Raw genomic sequence first — 21,519 nt, 5'->3', positions numbered from 1 at the left:
TACCCACAGCCTCCATCCCAGCCCCACCACTGCCTTCTTCATTCCCATTTCATAGTGTCCATTGGCCAGACTGTGCTTTTGACACAGGAAGCCCCATTTGTAGAGCAAGCCACAGGTGGCAAAGCAATTCACAGACATCATCTCTCTTGATGCTCTTCCTCCTACCCCAGCCTTGTACAACAAAGCTCTGTAGAAGAGAGAGCAAAATGACATCATCAGAGTGGGTGGGAAAAGGCATCTGAGACTGAAAAGGTAGATAAAAGGCTTTGGACTTTAAGCACAAACTGGCTGTTGGCTTGAGGCTACTTTCTGAGGCGTGCAGGCTGCAGGGGGCAAGGGTAGTAGGAGAAAGCCTCTCCTGCTCTGCCTCAGTTCAGTAAGCACACAACCACCACCGGTGCAGTCTCTAAAAATAGCAGCAGAATGGACGAGGAGACTTGGAGCCTGTGAGTCACAGAAGCCACCCTTCTCCCTGTGAGGTTGAGAGGAGGCAGAGACATGGTGAGGTAACAAAAGTCGCCTAAGGTCCCAGGTGAGCCATTAACAAAGTCACTAATGTCAACCCAGGTCAAGTCTTTGGGTTGTCCTTGGTCATGACCCTTACTCTTCTGACTCTGATGATATGCTTTTATTTGGGGGGGGGTACCTATTTTACCTTAAAGGCAAATGTCTTCAGAACAGAGAGTTTGAAACAAACAAGAGTGACCACCAGGGAAACCAGAAAAATCTCCTGTGCCACAGCATCCCTCCCTTCAAGTGCCTCCAGAGTCAGGATTCTAGGGTAGTCCTCATAAGCCCTCAGAAAACTGAGGGCTATATTCCAGCATTTGAATAGTCACAATACCCCTCCCCTTTATTTTCTGTTTCCACTTTTATTTGTACATTTTTACAGATAGTCTTGAATAGCAAAACAGTCACACCATGGCGGGGGTGGGGGGCAGGAGAGTGATTCCAGGAAACTCTGTGTAAAAGGCATCGTCACACTCACAACACAGACGCACTGGCAAGTACAAATGAGAACCGGCCTGCGGGCCACCCAGAAAGGAGAGGAAAAGCTTGGGGTCCAGGGAGAGAGAAGGGGGACAATAGGGTTGGTTCCCTAGGGAGCAGTGCCAGGCCTTGGGCATGAAGAGTTGGAGGCTGGCATGTGTAGAGAAACAGCAGGATGAGCTGTGGCTGGGCAACTCCTAGGTTGGGGCCCAGTTTTCTGTTTCTTGACCATGAACAAACTACCCCTGTAGGTGGGCCATTTCTCCCATCATTGGCTGGGCTCTAGTTATAAAGAGAGCAAGGACTTGAACTTCTGCAAGAGAAAGTCTCCACACAATGTTGATATTTAATCCACAGAAAAGAAAAACGTGTGGAGATTCTTCTGGAAGTCAAGTCTGCTCCTGTTTAGAATCTAGGATACTGAGAATATGTCCTAACTGAACCACCACCCAGAGGACCACATACAACTCAGAGGCTTCTGATAAAGTCACTGGCTTTACCACCTGACGAGAGAAAGCAGACTCTCCTTCCTTGATACTCAATCAAAACATGAAAGAACTTTCAAAGCTTTCAGAATCTGACTTGCTCCCCAACTTAAACCTGGACAGTTAGAAATGGTCATGGGAGAATCATTCAAAAAAATAAATAAACAAGGTATTGACCCCATATCTGGGTTAGAAGTAAACTGTTTTAGCTCACATATGTTGCTTCCACGTTATCTACTCATTCTATCACTTCTGGTAACAATCAGAGATAAGAGTGCGCTTTGCAAAAGCGGCTTTGGACAAAAGGAAATCTGGCAGGGGTGGAGAACATCAAGGAGGCAATTTCTCCAGAGGGCCTGAATGAAGAGGTGAGTCTTGTGTGCTTGGATTGGATGGATACAGTCTAGTTCAGCAACCAAGATGGCCTCTCTCTCTCTAAAGTCTCCTCTCGGCAGCACCTAGATGGCACCATTCTATTTTAGTGGAGGCTCCGCCACTGAAGGGGAATTTGGAGAGTGCATAATTAATACAACCCTTCATGTTTGCAAATCACTTTGCAATTTCTTTGTCACCCTTAATATACCATGAGGTAAAGAGTTATCACCATCCTCATTTTGTAGATGAGGAAGTTCAAGTATGGAGAAGACACAGTGCCCAGAGTCACAGAGCGGAATGAGATGTACAGTAGGTGCATTATACAAGTGTAGCTTAATTAATGAATTTCTCTGGCTTCAGTGCATTTATAACCATGATTAGATTGAGATGGCACCTGGAAAACAAAAGCAGGTAGAAGAGAGAATAAACCAGGAAATAGTAATCTTTTAGGCCTGTTTCGCCTACTCCTAAGCACTGGCATGAGCTTTCAAAGGTTTCTTCGCTGTTCTTTGGGCCTGTGCTGTTGCTGCCAAAACCACAGAGTCACCTCGATACAGGTCAGTACAATTCTGTGGCTATGCTGACCCTCTCTGCTCACCTATGACAATCACTCATTGGAGATATTCTGAGGTTCTAATCATTATGCTTGGATCCACTGTAGATGTCTCAGAGCAATGAAATTATAATTAATCTCTCAGTCTTTCATATGTTATTTTTTTCTAGTTTTCTACAATGGGCATGTATTACTCAGGGGAGAAAGCCCAATTAGCAATGACCTGATCTAAGAGCTAGGAATAATGTTGAAGAAACATTTGCACCATGGCAGCATCAATGGAAATATGGTTAACACAGGCCCAGAAATCAACTGCTGTGAGAGACACCAGAATCATTTGCATGCCTCCACTCTGCCAGGCTTACTTTAAAAGCTGTCCCCTTCCTCTGTCTATACCAGCTGGAAGGCAGCACCAAGTCTGATCTGGCTGGTATATACCCATTGTTTCTATCTGTGATGAAATCGGCTCTCGCCCTGACTCATCATGTTTCCCTGGAAAGGAACGGATGTGTTCACTGGGATGCATCATCCCAGGAGCAGCAGGGACATTTTCAGAAAATCAGCTTTCCTTGAACTATGAGAAACAACCACCATCCCACCCAAACGGTCACAAAGGGCTAGTGGGTCTGTTTCTCCCCACTTTGCCCCTTACGTAGTTGAAAACAGTATGAACACTTCCAGCACAAGACAGGTGAAGCCACATCTGAGTGATGCATTGGACTTAATCATTCTGAATTTAACACAAGTGGGCAGCTCCTGAGACCTAAGTGACACATCCTTCCATGAAATCAGGACAGTCACACGTGCTTTCCTATAAGGCCTCTTAGCTGTGTGTATGGATAACTAAGGAAATGTAGCATCTCAGGGTATCATTCCTCCTATGGAAAAATGGTGGTCCTCCTAGGTGGAACCCTTGCCCTGTGTAGAATACACCAGCATGGTGCCAGGGCCCAGACTTGATCTGGGGGAGCTGTCCAATCTCTGCCTTTATGATCCCTGGAAGTGTGAGAGAGAGGAATTTCTATAAGATGGGGATGATTGAAGATGGAACAGGCACATTTTATTTCTTATAGTTTGATGTCAGTGAGCCAAGTCTTCCTCATGAAACTCTGAACCATAACAAACAAGGAAAGGGTCTGCTTGAAGTCTATCTCTGTCCTCTCTAAAGAGAATAGCTGTTCCAAATGGATGCATAAGGAAAGTAGAAGTAATTAGGGGGAAAGGAAACATAAAAAGAACCATAACTGCCCAAAGGCGTGAAAGGCATTGGACTTCTCTTCAGTTAGACCCAATGCTTCCCAAATCCCCAATCTAGTAGGGAGGGAAATAAAGTTGAAAGGGGTCTCATGTTCCAGGTTGGTCTGCACAGAGCTCACAGCCCATGTGTGGTCTTATTCCTTGTTTATAAACAAGTAAAATAATTTGAACTTGAGCTGGGTGGGAACTGGAGATGCTGCAGAGACCTGACCCTAAGTCCCTCCAAAAGTTGGGTTCCATGATGTGAACTTGGCAGAGCCTGACCTAGAGAGTGTCACAAGCCTCTTTTCTTCCTTCTCTTTCACTCCCTCCCCAGCCACATCATGACCAGAAGCTCCAAGAATTGCCTTAGTGTGGCATGCTTTAACCTGTGGTCAATCCTCTGTGTCAGAAGGATCAAGATCACCTGGACAGTTTTTTCTTCTTGACCAGGAACTGCTATCTATATGGAGTGTGTGTCTCTAACTCTCTAGCTGCTGTATTGAAAAAGTTGCACTAAGGTCCTGCTCTGCTAATGGCTAGTTGGGTGGGTTGGGCCCAGATGATTTAAATCCTTCTAATACTTCAAGAATCCTCAAGGCAGTAAGCTTTGTCACAAAGATAAGTAATTGGATAGAGCAGATGATTTGCATAAATGAGAAGTCTGTGAAGCAGTATTTTCAAATATGGTTACTTAAGAAAAGTTAAATAGCTGATAGAAAATTGTCCGATTTAATATTGCTTCCTCCATCTTTTTGTAACTGGAAAACAGCTGGGATTCCTGTCCAATCACAGACAAGTTCTTTGCTCCAAACGAACACTCATGGACACCTACTTGTCCCTGCCTAGTTCAAGATGCTTGGAAGGAAGACAAACGGCCTATTGATCTGAGACATTTTCGTTTTCCTTGACCTCAAGTATGCCCTTCACTTAAGGGAAAAAAAATCCAGTTTCTCAAAAAATAATGAAAATAAAATCCTCAATTAAAAGAAAACTGAGTTTTCCCCCAAATTATTTCCCTTCTCATAGAATGCACCCTTTGTTGAAAAATCAAACAATCCTTAGAACCTCAGTGGGAAGCCAACAGCATTTCCTGACACCCAGCTTGCCCCACTAACCTGGCTCTCCCACACTCAGGACACTAGCACATAAGACCTTTTGCAGAATCTCACCAGGGCCCAGGTGAGGGAGTCTTGAGAAATGCATCCATACCTGTATATAGGTATGTAATGACATAACACACACACACACACACACACACACACACACACACACACACACACACACACACACACACACACACACACACACACACACACACACACACACACACACACACACACACACACACACCACCAGAAAGACGCACACACAAGACCCACATTCAAGCTCATTCCGCATATCGAGTATTGCACTCTGATACGACATGAGTTACACACACATACATACACACACACCACCACCACCACCACCACCACCAGAAAGACACACACACAAAGACCCACATTCAAGCTCATTCCTGCATATTGAGTATTGCACTCTGATATGATATGAGTCACACACACACGGTCAAGAGAGCAGATGAGAGAGGCAGGACCTACAGCCTTATAGATGGAGGGGAAGGAGGTAAACGGTTAGTAAATGGGGAGTCTGGTAGGAAAAGAGGTTGGAAACAGGGACCTGCAACAGAGCGCATGGGGGAAGAAAGCTGCTGAGTGGTTGGCCAAGTTCCCAAAGCAGATCTGTTCTTCAGCAGTTGAGCTCCCCTGCTGCATGGCTAACCGTGGTTAGTTAAGGCAGCTCAGGGATCTCTCCTGGGCTCCCCAGGGGTCCTTGGCACCAGCAGGGTCCCCGAGGTGACTGAGCTGCTCCGGCCCCTATGGCATTCACAGCTCTGCTTGACTTCTTCACTCGCCAGCACTCAGTGCCATTTTGCTCAAGTGAGCCTGAGACACCTGGATGGACTTGTTCCACCTCAGTTTGGGTGCTAGCCACTAAGATAACTATTTTGGGATTCATGGCCTTGAAGATCAATAAGGGAAGAGAATGGAAAGAGTCAAGAGTTCTCCATTAATTTACACAATATCATACAAACTTGAGCCCATGGGACACGGAGGTGCTCTCTCTGCATGGGACCCACCTCCTTTCATCTGTACAGAGCTCACCCCTAGGAATGGGGCAGATGTCCAGTGACAGAGGACAGCCCCCATGATGGGGGATGCAGATCTTGTTTGGTATATGTACTTGTACATCAGCAACTAGAGGCAATATTCCTTCTCCCTCCTGAACAGTGTGTTCCCCCTCTTCTCTTAAGACTTTGTGCCCAGCTGTGTCTTGAACTTCCAAAATTAGAGGACTAAATCCTGCTGAGTTCCAGAACTGTATTGTGAAGAACTACAGGGTCCTCTGGCCCAGTGGTTTTGTTCTTGGTTCTGCCCTCTGGGAATTTCAGCTGTACCAAAGTAATAGAAAAAAATACAACACAAACAACAAAACCCCACACTCAGGAAATAGCTACCACACTCAAGAAACATCCACCATGTGTGTATGCACACACACATATGGGTGGGTGCACACACACACGCACGCACGCACGCACGCACACATGCACGCTGTCTCTCTCCAGGGATCTGAAGCATCTGCACTGGAACCCCTGGAAGCCTGCCCCTCAAGATAAATCTCAGGTCTTGGAGCCTCCATATTGGGTCAAGAAACTACTACAGTGACAGAGAGACAACAGTAAAATGCAATATTTCCACTTAAAAGGTGGAAAAGAAAAAAAGTAACCACCCAACACCTATGCACACGCGCACACACGCGCACACATACATCACAGCATTGCTCCAAGGCTTCGATATGCCCAGGGAGTGCAGGTAGGGGAGGACAGGGTGGCCTCTTGTTTAACTGGGTGTAAGGCAGCTGGAAGGTAAGACTGGGTTTTCTGAGCATCCACTGAAGTGTCCTTTTATTGATGCAGATCTTGCCTCTCAGCATGTTCTCTCCCCGTCCCACCTCTAAAACATTGTCCAAAGGTTTGGCCACAAAGAGAAAACTTCCTTCTCCGTTTCTTTTCTCTTCTACTCCTTATATGTTGCTGGTGAGCCAGGAAGGAGCTCAGAACAGGAAGAGCAGGAGAGTGGTTCTGAAAAATGGCCTCAAAGACATGGTTACATTCTATGAACTTAGGGGCCTCATTTCCCCCATGATATGATTGCTGGGGTGGCGGTGGTGTTCTCTCCTGTTGGCCCAGTGTGTGGCACTTCCTTCTCTACATCTGTTTGGCTTCCAAGCACTGCCACTGTCCCTTCCAGATCACCACCACATCCACATGAGTGACAGGAATCAAGATGCTACCGCAAGTGGTGGCTTTCACTCTGTCTTGAAGAAAACATGAAGCCGAAAGTCAAGAACTGATGGGAGGGCCACAGGATGGAACAATTTCCCCATCTTGGAGATGAGGCAACACAAAGTCCGGTGAGATGCAGGTGCCTGAGCCAACTCAACTCTACCTTGGCACTGGCATCATCTTGATTGAGTTTCATTTTATATATGTATATTATATATATATTTATATATATATATATATATGTATGGGTTTGTTTTTTAGCACACTGTCCCATTCTCGGGTCTGGATTTAGGGCAATTGGTCCTCGGGACAGGTTGGACAGAAGGGGCCAAGGTACAGAAGAATCCCGAGATTAGTGTGAGGCCCAGGCCCCCCCATGCACAGAACATGGACCATCCGTAGCCGTGGCTGATGTCATCAGGGAGTCCATATAGGTAGCGTGGGTAACGTGACAGCTCAAAGTTGATCCCAGCCACACAGGTGCACAGTGAAATGATGCAGAAGGTTCCTGGAGAACAGGGGGAGGTACAGGGCAGGGAAACGGAGACGGACAGGGGAGAGGGGAGGAAGAGAGAAAGAGAAATTAAGATCATTACATTTTCTTAAGTGGGAGAAATGAGGAGATCCAGGTAAGAGTGGACTGTTACTAAGGTCACCATCTAGAAATGTCCATGAGAGAAGGACAGCATTAAAGGCCCATTGCTTCTGTGCTCTCCAATAAATGCCCATCTTGGACAAACTCAGGAAGTCTCTTCTTTGGGAAAATACAAAAATGAATATCTCACTAGAGATTCATATAGGGTAAAGCGATCACAAATATTCAATTCTTTTTTCTAAAATATTCAAAACTCATCATCTTTCCTTGGAAACATAGAAAGTATAAAAATCTATTTTCCTCACATACACATAACATCTTATACAAATTTAGGAATTCTTTAACTTATTTACCAATAGCTCTGTCCAACAAGAAAAATAATCCTTCCCAGCTTCTCTTTTCAGCTGTCCAGTTTCCCATTTTCTATAAGGTAACATCTCTGGAAGACATTTTTCAAGGAAAACTAGCCCTCCAAGATATTCCTTTGCAACATGGGAGGTAGAAGTGGAGTCTAAACACAGGGCACTGGGATCTACACATATGCCTTCCACTGCCACCATCTATACAAGCATCAGGTAACCTGTCCAGCATGCTTCAGTGAGGAATTTAGCAAGCCTATTCAGTAATGAGACCTCTTCAAAGATATTTTTCTCCACACACATATGGATGGACATATGATATATATATTTCATATAACCTCCAATGAGAAGGCCATTAGAAGAGATAGAATGGGCTAAAATGTTTTAGAATCATAAACTTGTTCTTAACCAATACAAGTGTTTGGAATACCTAGAATTAATTCAAGAGCCTGTTCAGTATTTGCTATGTTCCTGTGACCTGAAGAAGTGGGTACACTTGGAAAAAATAGGCTGGATCAATGGAAGGCAGGAAGCAAGAGAGGCATACTTCTTTGGAAGGGAGGGGATGACAGGTGGTGTACTATGTTTTATATTCATTATGAAAATGCTTGCTTCCTAACTGCTGGGTTTCTTCAATGTCCAGCCTGATGTCTTCCAGAAGGTTCCTGGAGGATGAGGGAAGAAACGTAGAGGGTAATGAAGTGCATGAGGGTAAAGAGTCATTTCAGGGGTCATAGAGCTTCAGTTAGACCTAACATACAAGAAGTGTTGTGCTGGGAGCTTTGCTGAGTGCTTGGCCTTTAATAAACAGCTCTGTAATTTCGATTGTATTATAATTTCCATTTTACTGACAAAGGTATTGAGGATCTAAGAGGTTAAGTCATCTGCTTACTATCACACATTAGGTAAATGGTTGTCAGGCTACAAGCTTGGGCAGCTAGGTCACAGCTTACAGTCTATCCATTATGCTTTTATTTTTGTTTTCTTGGGGGAGGGCATACAGAATATTGAGCCTAGGGCTTCATGCATGCTAGGCAAGGACTCTACCAATAAGCTATATTTTCAGACAACTTTTCACTTTATAAATTTTGAGACTTGCTAAATTTCCCAGATTGGCCTTGAATTCACTCTGTAGCCCCAGCAGGCCTTAATCTTGTGATCGTCTTGCCTCAGCCTCCCAAGTAGCTAGGACTACAGGGTGTGTCACTGCTTCCAGCTCCACTGAACTACTGGAGACTGACATCAGGTACTTGGCTCTTTCCTGTCCATCCCCAAATTATGCACCAAGAAGGCTGCAGCTGTGTTCTGTGTTCTAACATGTTGTTGCACGATGCTGATGGAGTTGGTCTGGGAGCCACATTGAATGACTGTGTTAAGAAAAAAAGGTTTTATTGAAGGAGAAGAAAGTGTAACCACTCACAGTTTCTATCACAGAAGAAGAAATACGAATAGACAGTAAAGATAAAAGGTGTTCAGTTTTACCCATAATTCAAGAATTGGAAGTTAAAAGCATGGTGATAAGAGCATAATCAATCAAATTAGCAAAGTTTTGTTTTGGATTTTGGTTTTTACTATCCCCGTGTGTGTGTGTGTGTGTGTGTGTGTGTGTGTATGTGTATGTGCATGCTCATGCATGCGTGTATACATGTGTGCACTTGTGTATGCATTTGCATGTGAGGGCCATAGGTCAACCTCAGGAGTTGATCCTCAGGTACCATCCACCTTTTTGTTTTTGAGATGGGGTTTTCTCATTGGCTTGTAGGTGCCAAGTAAGCTAGGCTGGCTAGTCAGTGGGCCCCAGGGAGCTGCCTATCTCCTCCTTCCCAGTGATGTGATAACGAGTATATATGATGCCCAATGTTTATATACATGGGTTCTGGGAAAGAAACACAGGTCCTCATGCTGTGTGACAAACTTTTTACTGACCAAACTATCTTCCCACCCCCTGCCTTGTTTTTTTTAAAGGATCATCTCACAAATTAGTAAATGCACAGTAAAATGGAACATCCTGTAGACTACTAAAAATGTAAGTCAATAATTTTACAGAAAATAATTGTTAAAACATTTATTCTTTTGACCAAGTGATTTCACTTTAGGGTAGGAAAATGATCTCACTTTCAGACAGAGATCCAGATCTGAAAGTGTTTATGTAGCAACAGGTGGCTAGGGAGCAGGGTCTCACATGAGCTCAAATTTTAAATGAATGTTGCCTCCAAGATGAAAGGTTTGCCCTTTGCCTAGAGGTACCTTGTTGACTCCAATCTGTATTTACAAAGACCACTGAGAAATGCAGAGGAACATTCAGTCCAGGGAGGCAGCTAGGAGGCTAAAGTGGCCATTAATGCCCAGGGAGTCTGGCAAGGTGGGAGCCGAGCTTGGAAGTCCTAATGGCTTAGTTAAGGACTGTTTCCAGAATGATTATTTGTAGAATAAATGGAAAGTGAGGAATCATGACTTGGGCACAAGTGTCATATTAGTAAAATGCACATGTATGCATCACATGTGAATATGTGTCTAAGTGTATTTATGTGTTTATGTATGCTTGTATCTATATTTCTGTGCACACATATGTATGTGTATGTGCATTTCACATGTGCATATGTATGTCAGGATATATGCTTATGCATGTGTGCATGTGGCAACAGTAATAGCTTACATCAGCTTCACCTGCATGAACAGACACCCTAAGCTTGCAGGAGCCACAGAGCATCAGGCTCTCTTGGGCTAGGCACTAGGACTCAAAGAAGATTCTCTGATGGGTCCCATACATTCTAGATCACAACATCTTGTTGGGAAGCAGAGGAAAGAAAGTGATATCTAGACATGAGTGTCACACGCTCCAAATTCTAACTAAAGCTGCCTGCTCATGACTCAAGTACTGTGGACATGCTTCTAATTGCTCACCTGGAAACCCATCACTTAGTGTGTAGTTTAGAGAATTTTCTAATATTTAGATTTAGGATAGAGTGTCTGTGTGTGTGTGTGTGTGTGTGTGTGTGTGTGAGTGTGTGTGTATGTATGCACATGCATGTGTATGTATTTGCACAGCATGATCAGGTAGTGGATATGTTCACATCTAATCTATTCTTCCACTGGACGTTCAAGGCACTAGGAACTATAGCTCTAAAGAGGATAGAAATTTCTAAGATAGAAATGGGGATCAAATTGGTTTTTTATAAATTAAAGCTCTGGTAGGGACAGAGGTCACTTAGGGCTTTATAGAAACTTTAGAAAATGGATATTTTTTCTCATCAACAACTGTACCATCTTCTTCACTAAACAAGCCTAGGAACTTGTTCTGCAAGAGAAGACCCACACAGGGCTGGAAAGAATTGCTGGGGGGGGGCAGGTTGTGCACAGAAAAGTCCCCTTTTAGCTCACTCTAAGGGAAAAAAGCAGCAGCAGACCATGCCTCTGAGGCTAGATCTGTAGATTTTGGTATTCTCCTTCCCATGAGCACTTAGTAAGAGGTACATGAGGAGCCAAGAAAGGCAATGTAGTAGCACACAGTCATAATTTCCCAATGATATATTGGGATATATGCAATAAAACCCTAATACTAATTGTAGTTATGGCAGAACAATTAAATGACAAGACCCCCCAACCCTGAATAGTCCTTCCCTCTGGAATGAGGCTGACTCTGCATTGCTTATACCCAGTGCCTGCAAGTGTGAACCTGGCCAGGACTGCAGGGCAGCAGCAGTGGTGGCTGTGGTAAGCAATGTCAAATCTGGGGAGAGGGGCAGCTTGGCCAGGATGGGGTAGAATGAGGGACAGTTCCTTGGAAGTGGGCTCCATAGAACGTAGAACAGCCAACCAACAAACACTTGTTTAACTTCTATGTCTAGGCAAAGCCTTATGCTAGATGCCAGTGAGATCAAAGGGAGAATAAGATATGACCCCTGCTCTTAAAAATCTTTAATTAAAGCTGAAAAAAGCAACGTGTGATCTTGTAGTGATATGAACTATACATAAATGAAAATTTGAAAATGAAGCAAAAATAGTGCCAGACAGGAGATTGAGAGGCCTGGGTTTATCATCAGCTCTGAGACTTTGGTCCCCTCATCGGTGAAGTCAAAGAGCTAAAGTTCTCTCCCAAGTCTAGCAGTGTCTAGTGAATAGTAAATGCCCAGAGTAGTTGTGATACAGGCAGTAGTGGGGTGGGTGGATGGGGAGGGATGGGGAGAGATTCCCATGGAAGCAAGGAACAAGCCTGGTCAAGGTCCCTGGTCTTAGCACTCCGTGCCTGACCTACAGAAGCATGTGATCCTCCCCTACCGCACCTCTCAGTCCTAAGACGCTCAATGCGCCCATCTAAGCTGGGCTTCCACCATCTGTGACACGAGCCACCGAACTGAGCACTGGTGTCCTGCTCTTCTACTTTCGTCCCATGTGAGAGTTTAAAAATCTAACCAAATTATGATTCTGTCCTGTTTAAAACCCCCGGATAGCTTTCAACAAATAGAATCCAAACTTCTATATCCTGTCAACAAGGCTTTATTGGATTCTGTTCTATCTGAGAAAATTTCTTACCTTGACCCCCACAGCCTTACAGTCTAGTCACACTAGAGAGTATTCTGTGTTTTAAACTAATGAAGTATGCTCCACCACAGGGCCTTTGTACCTGTTTTCCTTTCTTCAAACTGGCCTTGAACTCCTCTTGGATCTCAATTCAAACATCATCATGTGAGAAATTTCCCCTGCCCACTTGTAAAGTATCACCTGGCCCACTGGCTTTTAAATCATATTCTGTGAAGATCTTTCTGGAACTGTCACTGGGAAAGAGGGAAGAGGTACAAGAGACTCCCAGATCTCTCTCCTCTCATTAACCAGAATAGCTCTGCTTTGACCTGTTTCTATGGGAAGTTTCATTGGGAGAAAAGATTATTATGCTTAAACCTTCAACAGGTTTAAGACCATCAACATACTTAAGGTACGCCATGGCACGGCCATCCTTCCGAAAGTGAAGTCCAGTGGCTACTGCATTAATGATAAGGCCATGCCTTTGGCAGAAATAGCTCATGACCCCAACTCTCATGCATCCTGGCCCATCAAGAGGCCTCAGACTTCTCAACCAAGCCTCTAGGCAGACAGCCACAACCAGTCAGTTACAGCTGGTAGGAATGAGAAATGAAAACTAATTATCCTCTCTGTGCCAGGACCCTGGCTGGGCTGGGCACACAGTTCAGGAGTCCAGTTAGAAGCAGATATGGTACCATTCCAAGTAGCTACAGCTGAGAGTTCGTGCTAATGAGACCTGCTGGCAGGCAGGGAGCAACACCCTGCACACCCCACAGTGTCTAGTGCCCCTGTTTGTAAACTCCACCTGCAAGCAGGAAGCCACAGCTCTCGAGGGCAACTGGCTACATGCATAGTGCTGCCTCTGACAGCCTGTCCACACTCCTGCTTCCTCTCCTGCTTGTCCGTCCACCAGAAACTCTTCCAGGAATCACACATTTGATGTTACGTTGCAAATTATCACCCTCCTTTGCACTCCTGTCTCTGAGTCCTGGTCAGTACCTGGGTAGAAGAAGGGCAAGCTCTCCCAGAGTTCCAGGATTGCCATTTCACTCAATGCCTTTTAGTCTAATGAGGGCAAAAGAGAGGAAACCGTTTCCTGCCCAGATTTCCAACTCCTCTTCTGACCCCAAATACAGCTTCTTCCTCCACCGCCTTCACAGCCCTGCCATCTCTAATTAATGTTTCTCTGGTTGCCAAACACTAGATTCTAGTCTTCTCTCTTGCTAGTTGTAATGTCTTGGCTGTCTGACAACTTCCTCCTGCTTGGATGTCTGTTGATTTCCAAGCTGCCCTGAAGCCAGGCTTCCCTGTACTTTTGTAACTGTTCCTTCTCAGTCTTCCAGGCATCACTCAGCCTCCGTTTGTTGTTTTAGACTCGCATGTTCCTGGATTTCCTCTTGTCCCAGTACACACTCTGCCAATGACTGGTCTCCTCTGGCCAGAAATTGTCCCTAGTACATGACTGAGTGAAATGAGGGTTTCCATCTCACCACCCCCATGCCATGGCACAAAGTGCATTATGGGTGTTCCCTGGTCACATGCGGAGTTCAGGGCTACTCCTGTGCTATGATTTTCATGTTTTCACCAAAATTTATGCTTTTGGAAACTTCATCCCTAAATTCATATGTATTTAAAGGTGGAGCCACTGGAAGGGAAATTAGAATCAGATGAGGCGATGAAGATGGGGTCTCCATGATGGCATTATTGGTCGTAGAAAAAGAAAAACATTGACTTGAGCAAGCATGCTTGCTCTGGCCATGTGCTATCCTTCACCCTGTTATGATGCAGCAAGAGGGCCCTCACCAGAGGGAGGCTGGTGTCATGCTTTAGGCTTGCCTGCCTCCAGACCCATGAGTCAAATAAAGACCCAGTCTTGGGTGCAGTTACCCGTCACTTAATGATGGTCATACATTCTGAGAAACACATCATTATGCAATTTGTAATTGTAGGAATACCACAGTAGTGTATGGGGCTAGGAGATAGGAATTCCTCACTTCCATTATGATTTACCTCTGTCACGTAAGTGGCCTATTGTTGATTACAAAACCAATATGAAGCTATGTTAGTCACTTCTTTCATCATCACTTTGACAAAATATCTGACAAAGGCAGTCTAAGAAGGGAAGACTTTAATTGGCCTCACAGTATGGCAGGGAAGCCATGGTGGCAGAAGTGTGAGGTGGCTGGTCACAGTGCACATTGTAGCCTCAGTAAGGAGAGACACAGAGATAGATAGAGATAGATAGATAGATAGATAGATAGATAGATAGATAGATAGATAGATAGATAGATAGATAGATAGATAGATAGATAGATAGATTAGATGATAATAGATGATAGATAGATTAGATAGATAGATAGATAGATAATAGATAGATAGATAGATAGATAGATAGATAGATAGATAGATAGATAGATAGATAGATAGATAGATAGATAGATAGATAGATAGATAGATAGATAGATAGATAGATAGATAGATAGATAGATAGATAGATAGATAGATAGATAGATAGATAGATAGATAGATAGATAGATAGATAGATAGATAGATAGATAGATAGATAGATAGATAGATAGATAGATAGATAGAATAGGTATATAGGTAGGTAGTTGAAAGATATAGATAGATAGATAGATAGATAGATAGATGACAGATGATAGATAGATGATTGATAGATGATAGGTAGATAGATGATAGATTGATAGATGATAGATAAATAGATAGATGATAGATAGATGATTGATAGATGATAGCTAGATAATAGATAGATAGATGAGAGAGAGAGAGAGAGAGAGAGAGAGAGAGAGAGAGATTCTAGTGCTCAGTTTGTTTTGCTTTTATTCAATCCAGGACCCCAGCCCACAGAATGGTGCTGTTCACATTTAAGGTGGGTCTTCTATCTCAATTAACCCAGTCTAGAAACTCCCTCACAAAATGCCCAGAGGTTTGCTTCCCAATGTTTTCTTATGTTCCTGGCTTCTTTTGCTCCTTCAAGGCCTTGCATTCCTCATAGGGTGACCAACCATCCCAGATGATCAAAGAGTTGAGGGAGGGAGGGTGTCTGGAATTTGGGGCTTTCAGCCCTAACACTGGGAAGTCCTAGATTAGGAAGATTAACATACCACTTCCCCTACTGGTTTTCTCAAGATCCAGTCTGGAGCCACGCTGCAGACCATAGTGACTACATCAGGGGGGTGACTATAAGTCACAGCAAGTATCATGCTCATCCAGTGCAACACAGAAAATCAGATCTGTGAAGAGTGTTACCGATGTTAAGAAATGCCAGGCCAGAAAAGTATTGTTTAGGAGCAGCTAATTCTTTTGACACCTTGAAATGCCACCAGGGAACACTTAATCAGCAGTCCAATAACACTTCCATTCCAGTACCACCTTAAAGGTTAATGACAACAATACAATATTTTTAAGCTGGTACTCAGAGTCATGATGCTAACTCCTCACTCAGCCCACTTCCAAGTACTGATTGCAGGTGCACAGGCAGACACGATGGTACCACCTCTGTGGCTGCTGCTGTATTAGCCTATGCAGCAAAGGCAGGGTAGAACATGTGTCTCCACATCCCTTAGGGATCCTCAGAGAAGCCACTGCAGTAATGCCACAGCAATGGACCCTGTGGAGAAATAGCATCGAAGTTTAGGCCTGAGTGCTCTTACTAATTCAAAAAGTCATCTCCTAAGAAACAGAGGCCCCTTTCGAAGGTTCTCATAGGGATTCAGACCAGTTACATATTGTGTACATGGGCATTTTCCCAAATATCTATTTCTTGTGTGACCAACATGTGCCCAAAACTTCACGGGTGCACAATTTCCCCAGCTTTCTAGAGCTACAAATCCATCTGCGTGACATTTTCTGCTCCCAGGAATGAGCGATGACGTCTGTATGTCTCCAGCCCTGGCTTGTTCCCTTGTTGCTATGTGGAGAGAGGGCCTCTGTTCTGACTGAAGCCCTCAGATTGCTGCAAGCTGGAGTGGAAGCAATCCCATGCGGACATGCACGTCAGGATGTCTGAGAAGTAGCCCCATCTTCCTTAAGGTTCTCCCTCAGTCCCCATATGATCTTTAAAACCACAGAAAAGCAAATCAGCAAAGAAAAAAAGAATTCCTCCTCTAGCACTGCACATTCGTCCCAGAAGCTGATGTACACTAAATCCTTCCTTTGCTTAGATTAAATGCCCCAGCAGCATTCGGCTCTTGAGAGTACTTTATAGCTATGCTCAGACCTGCACGGAATATAAATTATTGTTGAATTATACACCATTGCATCATCAGCCATCAACAGGCAGGTCACAGGGCTTTATATCAAAGGTGCCTTTGGGACTCACTGGGATGAAGAAAGGGATGCTGGATGTGTTTGGGAAGAGAAAGTGTTGAAATGGATAGGGCTCCGAGTTAGGGCAAAATCACATATCATTCTGCAAGCTGTGCAAATCCTCTAGGCTGAAACACTGTGAGGTGTAGAACACAGAAGCCCCACACCCAGGACAGAAGGGATTTTGTATTCACAAGGCTGCACCTTCATATTACAAGCCTATTCTGTAACCCAGCATGCTTATACCACAGGCAGGCAACATGCCAAATCAAACAACTCTAAGGAGTGGGCATCCGTTCTAAAGGGAATGCAGTTGCCCATTTGTATCTAGGGATTACACATCTGTGGCTATGACCAATCATGAACCAAGATAATAGAAAAAAGATTTTTTATAGTGAATGTATATAGACATTTTTCCTTGTGATCATTCACTAAATAATACAGTGTGATAACTTCAGAGCATTTACATTGTTTTGAGTAATCTACAGATGATTTAAAGTAAACTGGAGGAGGTGTGTAGGCTCCATGTAAATTTTACAGAAGAGATTTGAGCATCTACAGATTTTGGTATTCGCCAAGCAGTGGAGTCCTGGAACCAATCCCCCATGGATATTGAAGGCCAATTATATTTCTAGATTCCTATAATATAAAATACAGTTTTACCCTGTGTCTGGTTTTACAAATCTTCAGGATGTGTAAAACACTTACACCAACATTTCTAAGATATAGGTATAGGGCCTGAACTGTGTCCTTGGAAAACTCATGTGCTGAAGTCCTATCTACCTCAGATGTGGCTTGATTGAGATATAAAGCCTCTGAAGAGGAATTAAGGAAATCATTAGGAAACACCAATCTGATTGGCATCCTTATAAGGAGTTTAAGACATAAACAGAAGCGACATGGGTATGCACACTTGGGAGCAGCCATGTAATGATGCTTAAGAGGAGGGCCACTGTAAGGGAAGGCGGGAAGTCTTCTGAGAAGACCACGCCGCTCGCTCCTTGATCTTGAACTTCAGTCTCTAGAACAATGAAAATAAATTTCTATTGTTAAAGCCACTTAGTCTGTAGTATTTTGTTACATCAGCCCTTGCAAACTAATGCAACTAGTTAATTCAATAGCATTACATTACAATGTGTGGTAAAACAAATTGTCTAGGGTGGGTTGATGACTCAGTTGGTAAAGCTCTTGCCTTGTAAGCACAAGGTTCTGAGTTTGTTCCCCCACAAAATGTTAGGCACAGTGGCACAAGCTTGTAACCCAAGCACTGGGGAGGTGGAGACCAGAAGAGTCCTGGAGTTTTATAGCTGCCAGTCTAACCTAATTGGTGATCTCTGGGACAGTGAGAGACCCTGTCTCAAAGGAGGTAGAACATATTCCTGTGGATGACATTAGAGGCTGTTCTCAGTCACACACACACACACACACACACACACACACACACGTTCAAGACATGAAGGCCATCCCATAGCTAGAACAATAATCAAAAAGTAGCCATATCAAATGATAACTACTGGGCATGTTTGGGTTTTCTCTCCATGTATGTCTCTTACCTATGTGTCTGTGCTCATGCCTGCTCAGCACGTAGAGATTGAGTTATAAGACTGGTGGCCTGGCAGGCTAAAGCCAGGGCCTTCACAAACTTGTGAAAACTAATGGGCCAAGCAAAGCTTGAGGGAATTGATGGGATGTTCAAAGGGTTTCCTTACAATAAGTATTTACCAAGGTTGAAGTGTCATTATCCAATCTCCTTGACTGGATTCAGACCTTCCCATTCTCTGCACCCAAACCAGAGTCTCGAAGTTACCCTTTTTGGTCCAATCCACATGCTCAATAGCCTAAGACGTTAACCCTTCCCAAGGTAATCCACAGCTATTCTGAATCCTTAAAGCTGTTATGGTCTGAAAAAGGCAACTCAACAATAAATTACAGAGATTCTTCCTGTTTTTGGTTTGTGTCAAACTAGACTAACCTTAAGGACCAGGAGATAGTGAGGTCTCCTTTTGGATTATGTACAGCACTGGTGGTTGCATCTATATCACTTGAAGAATGGGATTTCTAAGCTAAAGAACTTTTAAGTGAAATATATATGTGAAACTTAGGGGAACGTGAAGTAGGCACCATGGCTGATCCACCTGCCGCCTCTACCTAAATTGTGAGACACAGTTTCTGGGGTTTTTCTCTCTTTACTTGTGCTTTGAAGTGCTGAAGCCTGACAAATGTTCAAGGCATGCACGTGGATGTGTGTGTGTGTGTGTGTGTGTGTGTGTGTGTGTGTATGTGTGTGTCCATACACCACCCATGCCTGTACTGCACCTACTTTCTGTTTTAATTGGTACCTTGGGTTTCTGGAAGCATTTTCATTTTAGCAGAAATTCAGCATCAGAATAATACTCTCTCTGCAGGATTATTTTGAAGAATGATAATAATACACACAAAAAAGCTTAGAGAAGTTAAAATTGCCTTCTACATGTAAGGTATAATATTAGAAATGGAAAACTTTAAGTGAGGTAGAAGGAAAATTGTTCTTAAGGACAGGAAGCTTAACTGCGGCTGCCGTTTCCGTCCTCATCAGCTACTTCACGCTCCCATGGCCTCTGTCTAGGATGGATGCCAACCACGGAGCAACTGTTTTCAACAGAGACCGGAAGAACTGGCTCAGGACTCTGCATTCTGTGGACCTTCCCCAAACCAGAACCAGAGAACTTGGAGGGATCTCAAAATCCACTTCTGAGACAGACTTTTCTTGGAAAGGAACATGTCTTTGAAGTCCAAGAGGTCAGAGCCTCCAGTGGGGTTACATGATGACACTGGGTGTGTGAAGTTTGTCTGGCCTTTGCCTCCATCAGGAATGGTAAGGGAACCAGTTGGAAAAGGAGCATTAGGAAGCACAGCACAGTATGAGTTGGGGACCCTTTAAAAGTTTTTTAATGATCTTTTCTTGTTTTGTTGTTTTCTTTGAGACAAAGTCTTATTATGTAACCCGAAGACAGCCTGGAACTTGCTATGTAAACCAGGCTGGCCTCAAACTCAGAGAGATCTACTTGCCTCTACCTTAAAGGTGGGCCGCCATGCCTGGCCTTTCAGTATCTTACTTTTCATCATTATTTTTCTCAATTATAGGAGGGAAGTTATAATCAATTCATGGATGCATATAAGGCTTGAATAAATACTCTCATTTCCTCTGCTTAACACCCCCCTACCCAACATACCCACTGTCCACAGCTTCATATACTCTACTCTTTCTGGTTCTTAAAAAATATACACTTTTATAAGTTTTCCCCACAAAATCATCTTAGCTGTTCTGTACCTTGTTTTAATTACTAAATAGGATTCTACCAACACTCAGTGTTCACACAGAAAATCTTTGTGCATATATGGTATGTGCACCTGTTTGTGTGGGAGCATGCACATGTCTACAGATGTGTGCACATGTGTGTGCATATGTGTGCATGTGGAGGCAAGAGGTCAATGTAAGGTATCTTTCTCAATCACTTTGCACCTTCTTTTTTGAGCCAGGGTCTCTCACTGAATCTAGAGCTAACTAGTTTGTTCATAAGCTTCAGGGATCCGCCTATCTCTGCTTGCCCAGAGCTGGGATTACAGATGTGTGCTGTCACACCCAGCTTTTATGTGGTTGTTGGGAACTCAAGCTGAGGTCCTCATGCTTGTTCAGAAGACACTTTACAGAATGAGTCATATCCACAGCCCCTATAAAATCTTAACCATGAAATGGACTGCATTGCATATATATGCCCCAAATTTAGCATGCCTACACTGGTGTCTGCATTGCTTTAAGTTTTTCAGTATTACAAACAATCTTGTGATAAACATGCAAGTTGCAGCTTCTAGAAGTATAGCTGTGGGAATCTGACCCTGGTATTCCTCTGGAATATTGAAATGGCCTTGCTGGTTACCCCACATTTATTAAATGACTATGGGCGTTTAATTTTCATTATTTTTAATCTACTTAGCATACTCCCACTTTCTTCTTTTGGATAAAACATTGCCACTGTCCTTTCATGAGGCGGCTGTTCTGTGGTCACGGTGATGAACTCAGGCATGGTCATTTAAGTCCAGCGTCAGTTTCTCTGCACTTTTTGTGACTGATATAAGATTTTATACATAGATGTGCATACATATGCTAATTGTACATACACGTGTATATGTTCAATTCTATGTATTAATGTATACAATGAATAAATTACATATTCACAAAGCAACCCTATGTTAAATGATTTAATCTGAAGGTCTCAGGCATGTGATAAATATTTGATTTTGATGTATATCCTCCTTTATTCCATTTTTCTCCACTGTACTCATTTGAGCAAGTAAACTCCCCCTGGGAAAGTGACCATTGGCCCAACCTGCGTTGCCCACCTGACCTTGGATACTTCATGCTTCATGGGGGAAGATCTGGTATGAGCATTCATACAGTGTAGGGAGGAGAGTTCTGGAAAGGAAATAAATTAAGAGTGTAGCACTACATAGTTTTCAATGTGAATCTTTGCAGCTTCTTATCCATCTGGGCCTTGGTTTAGAGCTGAGAATTCGTGAGATCCAACTGGCTTTTAACTGAACTGAGAGTGGCATCTACAGCTGTGCAAAAAGAAACATTCTCAAACTGTGATTCCTGAGCTTCCAAGAGTAAAGCCACTTAGAGCATGCCATCTTCCTGCCCTGCTGATGACAGTGGTCCACAAAGCAAGCTTTGGAAACCTTGGGGCAGA

At 43.6% G+C, this 21,519-nt stretch overlaps 1 protein-coding gene across 1 annotated transcript in view; it reads right to left on the bottom strand.

Annotated features, from left to right (window-relative positions):
• Positions 1 to 7,236: 7,236 nt before the first annotated feature.
• Positions 7,237 to 21,519, bottom strand: part of Tmem178b (transmembrane protein 178B) — a 413,079-nt gene continuing 398,796 nt past the window's right edge. The window contains exon 4 of the mRNA XM_029558865.1: positions 7,237 to 7,493. Within this exon, the coding sequence (XP_029414725.1) occupies positions 7,243 to 7,493 (251 nt within the window). The 3' untranslated portion in view covers positions 7,237 to 7,242. The remainder of the gene's footprint in view (positions 7,494 to 21,519) is intronic.

Source organism: Nannospalax galili, unplaced genomic scaffold, assembly GCF_000622305.1.
Source record: "Nannospalax galili isolate Female #2095 unplaced genomic scaffold, S.galili_v1.0 scaffold307, whole genome shotgun sequence".
In the NCBI taxonomy this organism is placed as follows: domain Eukaryota; kingdom Metazoa; phylum Chordata; class Mammalia; order Rodentia; family Spalacidae; genus Nannospalax; species Nannospalax galili.
Note: the sequence above shows the minus strand (reverse complement) of the source record. Positions and strands in the feature narration are given on the sequence as shown.